The following is a 13,021-nucleotide window of genomic DNA, read 5'->3' on the forward strand; positions in this document are numbered from 1 at the left end:
TGCAAGATTTGTTCTCATTCTTTTTATTGATCTAATAAAAATGTTTAATTGTTCAATGGGATACTTTTTATTTCAAAGTATCTTCTATTTATCGGTTATATTCAAAATGCCCTAACTATCAATTTTCATACAATTTTTACAATTATAAGGAGTTCAAGCGCTCCGGTCACCAATGACCCACCGTGGCGTCACAGGAGAAACCGTGGCAGTCAAAGTGTTAAAAGATGGATAACATTTGGAGACGATAGATGAGAAACGTAAAAAGTTACGTTTCTTGTCTTTCGTAGAAAATTCATTTTAAAGGTGAACAAATTTACTGCATATCAATATTACTTTATTAGTACACACTTACCATACTTCAATTATGAAAGCTAAGTTGAAACTCCTTGCTATCGCTATTGTGTGATTCATTATTGAAACAACGAATGCTGTTTCGATTGTGTTGTTGATTAGAAATTAATTAAATTTAAAGCATTCAGTAGCGATTATCGAATTTTAAAGACGTTCACGTAATTATAAGCGATAATGGACTTGGGAAAATGACCGATCAACTGACTTGGAAGGATCGATTCGTTGAATAACTTTTATAATGCAATTTGACTGATAGTAAATTATAGATGTGCAGTGTAGAATGTAGAGTGTTAGGATGCAACAGATAATAGCGCGATACTTTGGAACTTTCAACTATTTTGGAGAAGAGCCAAACAAATAGAAGTTGTGAACATTAAATACTGTTTATCTTGAATTTTGTTATTTAATTTGAAACAGGAACAAATATCCGGATATTTTGCGCTGTTGTTCCATTTCGCCTTTTTCTGGGGATGATAGTGTATTGTACCAAGATAATGGAAGTACAAATGAGGTACTTGGGCCGACGAGAACTGAACTGAAAGTTTCGCGGAGCGATACTCTAAGATGTTAAATACAACTACGACCGCCTAACTTAATCACCTCCTGCACACTTTTAGTCGAGATATTCGAACGACTTGTTTCATTCGTCCCCTATCGTTGTTTCAGCCGCTTCATGCTTCATTGAACGATATTGAATATTAATCTTACCTGAAACAGAAGAAATATAAATCTGTAAATTCATTTACCTTCATTGCACTAAATAACAAGAGAAGAGAGAAAAGTAAGAGAAGCGAAGAAATTAGAAACCAAAAAATTATACGAGTCTAATTGCAACTTATTTTACACACCTACCAAAAAAAAATATACTTCGATGAAATATTTTCATTTTAATCTGATGCGCGTGATGTATATATATATTCGAATCACGATCGGAGTCCTCTGATCTCCGACATATATATAGACATAGATTGTTTCTAGTTTGACTGTTTATCTTAACACGAAATTTATTATACAACAATCTAATGCAATCGCGGTGAAGGATCTAATTCGAGTCGTTCAAACTGACGTTTGCTATACGTTACGATCTGATATATCGAGAAAGCGATGCAATATGAACTACTAGCCTATAATAATACTTCAGGCTTTATTCAAAAAGCACGAACGCGCCTTAAACACGCGAGCAGCATGACGCGATGCGCCATTTCGTTGGCAAATATACCAAATAACCATATTTCAAATCTAATCAGTTTCACATAGAGCAGTTGGAAAATCATGTAAATTTGTAGCCGGAAATGTATTTCATTTCTTGTTTCAATTTTTCTCTTAAGAAAAAGGACACTCCTTAACACGCGACTCAACTTACATAATTTGCTACTTTTTGCGCATCTATGCGAAAATCGCGTTCATTTATCAACGTAAGAGCATTCGGTTTTTGTTTTAGAGAGACCTCGTTCTAAAATGTACATGAAAAATGCGACTGGACACGCGACGTGTCCGAGACTGTAATTAAGCGAAAATTAAAGATATCGCGTTGTTGTTAGTTGCGGGTCATTTTCTAACGGAATTACGTTAATGATCCTTGATAGGGATTATCTTTTGATCGATATATTCAAACCTGTATCATGGACATGTTTTTTCCGTATAAAAATATCTATAATATGGAAATATGTATAGATGCATAATGTTAAAAGTATCTGTAAAAATGAACAATTCTTTATTTTTACCACTCGGGTAATTTTGATATTAAACGTATCAGGTTAAATATATTCTTTGAGCGGTTGCAGTCTGATGTTCAGGATTTCAGCTTTATTTTTACATTTATTATTTCAAGAAGGATGGAGTTGCTTTTTCAATTCAAATTTTCTATTTTAACTCGGTTAAAATGTATAGGACGGTTTCGCCAAGCAACAGAGTCTTCGTTCCCACGAAATATTTTCTTAGGAACTAATCGCGAGTTTCCTGCGAAACCCCGTCGAGTGAGAGAATTCTAACGAGCAGTATTTTAATGTTTGACACGCTCCATTTGCATCGTGTACACCGGCTGATAGAATTATTCATTGGTTTTAACGCGTCTACAGGCAATTGAAAATTTCACTGTGCATTTTAATGGCGAGCTGTTACTATTAAGATCGACTAACATGCAACTCCGCACGACGATAGAATATAATTATTTCTTAAAACTAATTTAACAATAGAAATCTACCTCGACGCAATAGTCAAACGATTATTAAAAGCTGGATATATAAATAGATTTTATTCGATTAAAAAACGAATCTAAGCTATTCTATTGCAAAAATAAAATTTCATCGAACGTCGAGATTATACGGGAATCGTATTTAAGAATATTTTAATCCGCGATACTGTACTGTATACATATTTAAGATGTAAAAGTACAAAATGAATTACATATTCCACTATTCCATCGAATTCCGAATAATACGAAAATTGGCATCACACTTGTTAAAATTGACCTCAGACATGTTAAAATCACAGTAACTCGAGTAACAGCCCATAAAAGCGTACATTCGCAACGTCACTATCATTCATAGCACGTACATCATAATGATCTTTATACACTTCCGTCGTCGCGTCAGTGGCATGCTCACCTTCCCTGCAATTTCCGGTAGGAATCGTCGCGACGAAAATCGTGGCTGTCTCCTTTTCTCCGGTAAAATGGAGCCATATTGTCCACGGAACGTTGCACACGTACGTACGTATATGGTTACACTACTTTGTGATTTAATATACTCGTTCGTGTAGCTGAAAAGAGCCACAGATACGTTGCAATAGAAACAAAGAAGGTTTAAAAAGAGCGAAGCCAAAGTTAGGGAAGTTAGTGAACGAAATCTCTAGAGACGAAAGTTGGAGGATAAAACAACAATAACATAATCTCATCGTCGTTAAAAAATAACGCCATTATCCAAATACGCTAAAGATCAACACCGAAATAAGAAGAACAGACAAAATGCAACGATTAAAGGAATCTGCAAGCTTAGGCGGCGGAGGGGTAGTACGCCTGGTGAGAGAATAAAGTCGTTGAAAACGGACTTTAAGACAGAGGAAGAAGAACGAGTCAGATGGAAGATAGGAATAGGACAATTTCATTTCGAGAGGCACAATGTATTCCCCGGATCGGAGATCCCTGCCGGCGATGGGGAAGCGGTTCCACGCGTTTTCTTTCGGCTCTCGTTTTATCCGGTCGTTCAACCGACGAGATTGAGAACGCCGGAACGACGGCGAAGAGCCATTTGCGTGATCGGTTCAGCCGAGATAACGAGGGGAACGCTCATGCAAATGCGATCGAAATGGAAACTCGGCCGAAACAGCACCGCTTTATCGCGACTTTAATTCGGCGTAATTCGTGCACGGTGCACGATCATCGGCCACCGTGTTACACCTACTCTCGATTGATCGACTGGAACGCCATGTACTCTCGAATTCTACGGTCTCGAGTTATCAAGAGAATTCTTCATGTTGTCACGTGTTATCGATGGAAACATCAATCGAAGCTTTCGGGTTTTCACTTAGGAACTTAGACGCACATATTTCAGTTTGAAATTTATATTCCGCAGATGAAATCCATGTCTTGTAACGTTAAGGTAAAAGGGAAGGAAATTTTTGTATCGCTAGACTGTTTAGTACTGTAATTATGGGAAAGTTCTGGAGGATAAGTATTTAAAACTGTAAAAGAAAAGGCAGCGAAACTATTTGTATAGATAAAGAATATTCGCATGGAAATATGTATTATACATTTGAATGAAAATATAATACAAGGAAGATAGCTAAAATTTAGATATCGTACGTAAGAACACGAATATTTAATCTCAGATTCGCTATACTTTACCTAAACCTTCGATACTTAATCTATTTCGTTCATTCATTTCTTCGTTTCATAAAATTCATCAAAATCAATTTACGTCCTGAAAAACCCGCGAAATTCACATTAATCATACTAAACAACGTAAGCGAAAAATCTCAAACGCGAAATTAAACACAGTTCGAAGTCATCCTTGAAGAAACTGCAGCAAGCAACGAAACGAATCCCATTTGAACGCACATGAGTTCGAACGACCATGTGACGAAGCAAAAAGGAAAGAGGGTGTAAAGGAATCGTGTGGGAATTAATCGAAAGCCGTGGAATCTGCATGCGAGCCACGCGTCTCTCCCATCGAACGACGTATTATTACGTCGGGTCGGGATAGTCGGTTTCCCGGTCGATTCCCCACGTTCCAAAACGGTCTTCGCGAATTATCCCTGTCCCCTTGAGGGGTGGAAGGGACGAAGGAAGGGTAAAGTTCGGTCGTTATCTACGGCAGGCAGTTATTGCCTATTGCACGGTGCTCGGCAAAATACAGGACTAGACTGAATAATTCCCTCGTCATCTTGCCAAGTCCTTTGTATTTCTCTTTAAACCCCCGGAAACAAGAGGATGGATAGGTGGGCGAGGGTGAGAAGAAGGGGTCGTGGATGCAGGGATCACATCAGGCTTTGTTGGAAAACGCGATCGCGAGACCGAGAGAAAATGGAACGGCAGGAAGCGGTGAGGATTGCTAAATTGTTTCATAAAAGGACGTCGCTATGTTGGCGATACATCGATGGGCTTCTGGAAAGTGTTTCAAATTGTTGGTTTAGTACGACATGTTAAAATTGTCCTTCCGTATTGTTGCATCGTTTCTGGCGGGCAGAGGTGAAGGAATGTGGTGAAAATGTAGAGGAAGGTAAAATGGTATTGGATGGTTCTGTAGGAGATATCGATTTAAGAGCAGTTAACGATAGGCAAAAGATATAAATGCGACGACCGCTAAATACGAAAGAGGTTTGTAAGAGATTGTAAACTTGTGGAAGAATATATGAAGAATCGTAAGTCTTTTAGTATTTAGAGTTTGAGATCTGCTATTTAAAGTTCAATTTTTAAATTTCTGGCTCGAGGTACGAGATCCATAGCAATTTCAAATATATATTTTTATAACATTGTATAAAATCTTCTGCGAAAGATGTGTGTTCGTAGAATAAACATTTAAATGTAGTCGTGTAAGTTTTCCGTATGTATTAGGTTGTCGAAAAAGTTCCTTTCGTTTCATAAGGTGATAATAGATGAACAACAATTTCTGTTTTATATTATTTTATTGAATTAGGTGTGGTCCATTTCGTTCTATTTCTATTATTATGTTCGTGCATAATTCAATAAACTGATATAAAACAAAAAACATTGTGCGTCTATTATTTCCTTATGAAACAAAAGAAACTTTTTCGACAACCTAATACATAGAATGAAATTTTATAGTGAGTAGCAGGCGAAAGCATTTGAAATATTCTTCTCCTGGGTTTTAAGGTACCAAAGATATTCTTATGACTAAAATAATGCACTCTGATCACATTTCACAGTCGATTGCAGTTCGAAAAAGTTCTATATTCTTTAACCGCAAACTTCCGTGGTGAATGGTCGAGGAGGAAAGTTATCATTGCTTTCAAGGATTCCGCAATCCGGGAACTTCAAGTTTTCCGGGTTCAAGTTTTGAAGTTAAATTACTGGAAAAGCTAGAAGTCTATCTTCTTAACAATGCTTTGTGTACCACTAGACGTCAAATGCTGCTGTTTCAGGTTTTTAACTTTCAACCTCTGACAGCGGAAATTTTCACGCATTATATGTACGATATATAAGACTTAAACACATGTCACTTTCCTTTTATCTTGTCGATTGGCAAATCATATTTATGTGCTGCTTATTTACTGTATCTGTACTTTTTCTTTTTATTCTGTCTTGTATCCGTTCCATATATCTTTCCATGTTTTCTTCGTTATATCCATTTCCAAAAAAAAGAAAATGACGAACGTACCTCTTGAATCACAAGAAACATCTGCTGAATCACGATAAAACAGCGTCTGGTATAGCAGAGAAAAAATAAAGGAACATAGCAACCCTTTTGCTGTGAGAGATTAAATTAAAAAGCGTCCACGACGCCGTTTCGCTGGATTCCTTGCGGTGCAGATTGAATTTCCTAAATTCATTAAAGGGTAATCACCGGAAACCGGCAGAAATCAGCGTTTCCTCGTTTGTACAGTTGCGGGTGCGTTAACTAAGTATCGCAGCGGAACCTTGACTTTATTACCCTTCCATCGTTACGGAAGACTGTAAAAGATTTCAAGTATTTCGTATGAGTAGAGAAGCGAATGAAATTGTTTCTTATGAAAACTAGATGAGACCAGTTAAATACTGAAAATTGAAGTATTTGCAAGAATAAGAAGGTGATTTGAATATTTATACCGTATTGATTGAAAGAGAAGGCAAAGTCTCCCAGAAAGCAAATCGATCGACTCCATTTTTAGAAATCTTTATAACATAATCATGTGAATACATGATTAGAGCCAGAATTCTCGAAGAAGCAAATTATTTAATTTCATATTATTATGTTCATTTCGTGATAGGAAAATGAAACAAATAATCGTAAATTCCACAATTTACACAATTATGTAAACATGTATTCTTTCTGCTTCTTCATTTACAGGATTAATTATTATAACCTTTCAGCAGTTCATATATCTGTTTTACACGCTGAGTATAAAATTCTCGTTACTTAGATCCAGATGAAAACCATGAAAACATCTATCGAGATACAAAGCTCTTTCCTCTATCCGAAAGAAATATACCAAGGGCGTATTAAGTTAAACAAACAATCAAAGCAAGTTTTAACAAACCTATCTACACTGTGTCAAAAAAAAAAAGAAGAAAAAAGACAAACTTCTATATTCCTAACTAAATCCAAGAAACTCCATAAAACTAAAAGAAACCTACTGCAAAGACTATACCATAGAGTATAAAGAATCGTGGAAACTTTCACCAATTTATTCACGTTTCGAGACTTTTCGTTCAAAGTATGACAACGAAAATGAAACAGAACGTTCTACGAGGTGAAATATTTGATCGTTGTTGCAGAAACGTGGAGGATTACGCGAGAGAACACGAGGAGGCTTCGAGGAACATTCAGCAGTACCTGTCGAATCCGATTAACGCTTATTTGCTGGTGAAAAGACTGACCACCGATTGGAAGCGGGTCGAGGAGCTGATTACCCAGGACGTGGGCAAGTCGTTTGTCGCGAATATCACCAACTCACGGAGCGACCTTAAATTCCCAACTGACGAGGACCTTAATGGCGCCGCTGTCGCTTTGATGAGGCTACAGGACACGTATAAACTGGAGACTGCACAGGTCGCCAGGGGCGTGTTGAATGGGGTCCAGTACAGCACCGGATTAAGTGGTTCGTATATACGTGCCTCTTCTTTCGTTTTTCGTTTGCCTTTACTGATCATTTTCTGTTTATTTTACTACTTAGATGAGAATTTTACTTCCTGGTTCTTTTTTGATTTGAACCTCTTTGGCTTTTCGTTGATAGGGAGCGCTTTTATAGTTATCGTTCTTCTTCGGAGGAAAATTTTCTTGTTCGAGTTACGTTGATAGAAAGATATGGTTTTTCATATTATCTGGATTAACAGGTTCAAAATCAAGTGACACAATCTGCGCTTCTATCTGACGGCGTGGGTCATCGACGGGTCACATCTTGTTTTTATCATCAAACACCCTTCGATGATCCACGTCATTTGTGTTTCAAATTTTAACTCAAAAAAATGTAATTTGAATTTAAAAAGCGTATGAAAAAGCGCGTTAAAAGTTTCACTTTTGATTTCATTTTGTAGCTTCCGTTCATTGAAAAGTTCTTTCCTTTGCTTTTCTTCCATGAAGTGCAAGGTTGATCAGCTTTTCTTCCGTAAAGAGCTTTCTCTTTTGCGTTCTTCCCCGACAAAGATTTGCTATTTATGACTTTTCTTTGATTCAGACCTCTTATATGTTTGGTTCTTCATCGCTAAAGAATTTATTTTTGGATTTGCATCGATAGTAGGAAGATTCTATTCTTTGGGTGAATTTTATTCTTCGCGTTTTTGTCAATAGAAAGTTCCTCTTTCCGGCCTTCCTTCGACGAACAGCTTTTATGTTTAATTTTACTTCAGCAAAGAATTCTGTTTTTGAATTCCTACTGATAAGGAATTTTTCTTGTTGCTCTTACGTGGACTAAAAGTTTTTCTTCTACACAGAACAACGTTTAATTTGACGGACGAAGAATTTTCCCTTTGCGTTTACGATTATACAAAGTCAAATTTTCTTAGTATTAATATTAAAAAGAATTTAATTGCCATCAAAGAATCTCATAATACAGAGACATCTGTTCTGCCATATATTTCGTAAAACTTTTTATCGCTCCCATACTGCAAGCCGATAAAGCTTTCAGAGAATGTTGCCTGGGTTAACTTAGTCCAGTGTTTTCTCAAAACACGCGTACAGGTAAACACATTTGCGAGGCCTAATTTCGCCGGTAAGCTTCTGTTCGCGAGAGCTAACATCCAGGGAAACAAGACTTTAATGAATAACCAGCAACCGACGTACTTTTTATTTCTCTTCTTTTTTCTTTTCGCGAATTTAGGTTCGCGCTTCGGAACGAACCGAGTTTTCACGACGACGCTACTTTTATTGCTTTCACCGGCGGAATTTCACGTTGTAAACGAAGATTCCCTCTCCCTTGGTACGTACCTCGGCTAAAACGTTCCCTCGTTTATTTCAAATCGCGCTTCTAAGCAACCGCTTTTTCAAAAACTTTTCCTATATTCTATACAAGGCGGGAAAACTTTAACCGATCTTCCATTCGCTTCTGTGAAAGCAAATGGTTTCCTCCGCTGAGCCGAGATGAAGCATCGAGTTTTTTTTCCCACGTTCGTCCGAATGGATTTTTCGAACAATAAGGTACGATTTCGCGATGAAAATGTTGTGATAATAAGGAAAAGATAGAAAAGAAAGAAGCTTGGGAGACGAAGCGTCAAGGCGAGAGCATTTTCGGCCAACTGATAACGTCAAACTTGAAGTGTTCGGTATTTTTTAGGAAAGATATTTCTGAGATATCGAGAGGAAACGTTTTAAAGATGATAGTTATTCAAAGATGGATATATAGAGGGATGAACGTGTAAGTAGAAACACTTTGTTTCCAGAACTCACGTAAAATATGTAGTGTTTATTTCTAAATCGATATCATTAATATCAATGGACTAAAACATTCGCAAAGATATATCTTAAGTGTCTGATCAAAACATAATTCCCATTATTACAAAATCTCTGGACAAAATTTTACGGTGAAAAAATTAAAAGAATTGGAAAAATATATACTGCTACTGAAAAAGTACAAATTAACTTCTGTATTTTATGAAAAAAATCTCTACTAAATGTTTACTTTTAAGAAGTCTTTTCTACGTCAGTGCGTTCTACGTTCGATACCGACGAACTTTCGTTGGAAATGTTTTTGTCTTAAATTATCCAATTATATATTACATTCAAATACATTAAAAGCTAATAGATGGTACTTCCACCGCCACAAATCAAAAAACTTCCACTCCGATAAAAACCAGTCTATTCCACGACAATAAAATCCACGAAAGATTAGGCATTACGAGGTAAATGATTCATTAGGAGGTACCACTCCTCGTTATCGCATTAGCCAGCGGACAGAAGAGGGACGAAAGAAAAAGGGAGGAAAGAAAAAGGAGGACGCGATGGAGAACTTGCTCTCCCTTCTTTTCACGGTGAATTATTTATTCGGATCGGACAGCAGAGCAAAACGTAGCGAATCGAGGTGAATATTGGCGCACGATGTTACCTGTACTTAGCGATCCCCGACATGAATAATTTACGCGATTTCTTTCATCAACGCCGTGTCCCTTTTTCCAAAGCGGCACCATCCCTACGATTTCGCCTCGATGGTGCCACGATAATTCGCAGTTTCTGTTGTCGCTGCCATTTTTCTCTCTTTTTTTCCTTTTCTCTACCCTGTTCTATTTTTTTCTTTCCTTTGCCTTACTCTTTCTTTTGGCCGGTAGAAGCTAGCACTTTTTACCGCGACAGGGAAACGATTTTTCCACCGACACGAACCACGGATCGTTTCCGTGCATCATTTAAACGTTACCATGGGGAATTCGATGAATATTGAATGGCTAATGGGGAATGATCTACTCCCTGTAGGTTTGGAATATTTTTTTTTTACCTTTCTTCGTCGACAATCTTCTTCCTTCTTCTCTCTTTTTCGAAGAATGCGAGTTAAAAAGAGTTGGAAAGTAAAAGAATACCGTTTCGTGAAGCGAGAGAATAACTGTGAGTGGAAAAATTAATCTTCTCAAGAATATGGAAAATCTTTTTTTTATCAATTATTCTGATGTTTTGCTAGAGAGAGCGCCGTAATATATTAAAGTTGAAGATCAGTTTTCTCGAAGACAAATACATTTATTGTTTGATTAGTTAATGATATGTTAAAGTACAACATGGAATGTGGCAAAGTTAATTAACTCCAAAGTGTTCTGTAGGTTATCTTCAATTTAATTGTGTTTTTCATCGTCAAAAGTTTCTTAAGATTCATACCAAAGCTACTTTTAAAGCAGTAAAAGTCTTTTTGTTTATCAAAACTGAAGCAACGTTGAGATAGAAAACAAAGAGGAACCAGTAGGGCTAAAACTAAAAGCTCGTCAATGAAATGTCGCCCAAAAATGTTTACACCGCTGTATGTAAATATCGATGTTTTAAGAACCTATAAAGTTCAACATTATATTCACGAATCCGCATACACCATTACGAATTTCACGAGATCCGAAATATGGTCCAAAAATATTTATTAACCCAGACGATGCTAAACCAACACAATTAGCCGCTGTTAACAAACCACGATGAATTAGCAACAACATTACCAACGGAATACGGCTTACAAAGCCACGTTATTAAAATATTGTTCAATTTAATCAAGTATCGCGCGGATCTAAGCTTCATCGCCTTCGTAGCTAATTGAAATTCCATTTAATTAGCTGTACACAGCGGACTAAATTAAATTAAGATAAATTTAATCCGAATAGCCCGGTGAAAGCTCATACGGGCGAGAAACAACGCGAGACTTCTGCGTTCCACCCGCCAATCGTTCCAAGCTTCTGATTAAATTATAAAACGAATAATCTCTCTCCTCCTCCATTGTTTTACGCGATCGCGTAAACGATTGCAGGAAAAGCTATTCGTGATCTAACGCGTTTACGATACCATTTCGAACCTCGTTATAGCCGCGTAAAACTCCGCGTATCTCTTTTATTTTCATCACAGAGCTTGCACCAGCTGAATAAACCGTTTTATTTACCAATCCACTGGAACTTCCCGCGGATAAATTCGCGATGTAACCGCGAGAAACTTCGCAATCTGCACCGACTATCGAGAAATTAATTAACGAAGCAAGTTCTTCGCGGTGAAGATGGTAAAGAAAGGGAGAGGGACGAGTTTTCCGCTGTTTGGCAGCGTTTGGAATACGTAATGGAGAAAGTTTGTCAGATCGTTCGACTCGAAAAATGTCAAAGTTAGAAAGAAGATTCGTTTTCTCAGCTTCAACTTCCAGATTTTTCATAGGCGATAATCGTACGCTATTATTAGGAATGTGATATGAATCAATCGGTATTTTTCTACCTATATTGTTCCAAATTAATCTTCTGTTATTGGTTTCAATGCCATACATCAATTCAAATGTTCATTTCTAATTTGAAAAGGAATATCGTTTCTTAATTCTTTTATTTCTAATCGTTACGAAAAGTGTCTTTCTTTTACAGACACGTCTTTTACAACGATGAATCTTTGCATAAACATGAAACCTAATCTGTCGAACGTTGTGATCTTTATTTTGATAGAACAAAATGGATCATACGTAATTCGATAAAATAACATGAAAAGGAAAATGTTGTGCATCCATTATTTCCTTATAAAACGAAAGAAACTTTTCTGACCTAATATTTTAGTTTTGTCAAACCTGATTTCATTTGTCGTTTAGTCTACAATATGCACAGTTTCTGGTCTTTACCGGTTGTCTCATTTAGTAAATTTGGCGACGTCTGGTGTTTAATAATCTCTTTCTTTCTTTTTTTGGAGGGAGGGGCGACATTCTACACCAGCTATCGAGAAATTAATTAACGAAGCAAGTTTTTTGTGGAGAAGGTAGCAAAGAAAAGAACAGAATCAGGCGAAAGGTGAAGTTTTTTTTACTGTTTGGCGCCGTTTGGAATACATAAACGGGACGACAGAGAATTCGACGAAGGAAGTTCGCGAGGTCGTTCGATTCAAAAAATGTTAAAGTTAAAGGAAAGATTGTTTTTTTCAGCTTTAACTTTCAGATTTTTCATCGCGCGCTGTTATTACGAATGTAATTATGATAATAGAGTCATGAATTATACAGGGTTGGGCTTTAGAGTCCTCAAGACAATCAGAAAACGGAATGATTCTGGATCTGCAGTAGAAATAAGTCGAAATCGTGGAAATAAATTCTCTTTCTTCGTTCGCCGGTGTTTTGTTTTTTGGAACAGTGCCACTTGGAAATTCTGTCGACCTCGTGAATTTTCCGCGACGGTGAAATTGAAAAACGTAGATGGACGAGGAACGAATATATTTTTGGTCGTACAGACGATGTCCCGAGTTTTTTCATACAAATTTTTCATACGGATAGAAGAAAATTTTATGTACATATGAAAGTGAAGCTAAAATGTCGTGTGACGAAAAACCGTAAACACTTTATTTTAAAAAGTTATATTAAATATATACAACGGATCGATATACACAAC

The 13,021-nt window shown here is 36.9% G+C and overlaps 1 protein-coding gene across 12 annotated transcripts in view; it reads left to right on the plus strand.

Annotated features, from left to right (window-relative positions):
- The window catches only part of LOC126871347 (prolyl 4-hydroxylase subunit alpha-1), a 378,752-nt gene that overhangs the window by 358,115 nt on the left and 7,616 nt on the right, over window positions 1-13,021 (plus strand). For all 12 annotated transcript variants that reach the window (XM_050630037.1, XM_050630038.1, XM_050630036.1 and 9 more), the window contains one exon: window positions 7,286-7,608. In XM_050630037.1, coding sequence (XP_050485994.1) covers window positions 7,286-7,608 — 323 coding nt within the window. The remainder of the gene's footprint in view (window positions 1-7,285; window positions 7,609-13,021) is intronic.

The sequence above is a fragment of the Bombus huntii genome, chromosome 11, assembly GCF_024542735.1.
Source record: "Bombus huntii isolate Logan2020A chromosome 11, iyBomHunt1.1, whole genome shotgun sequence".
NCBI lineage: Eukaryota > Metazoa > Arthropoda > Insecta > Hymenoptera > Apidae > Bombus > Bombus huntii.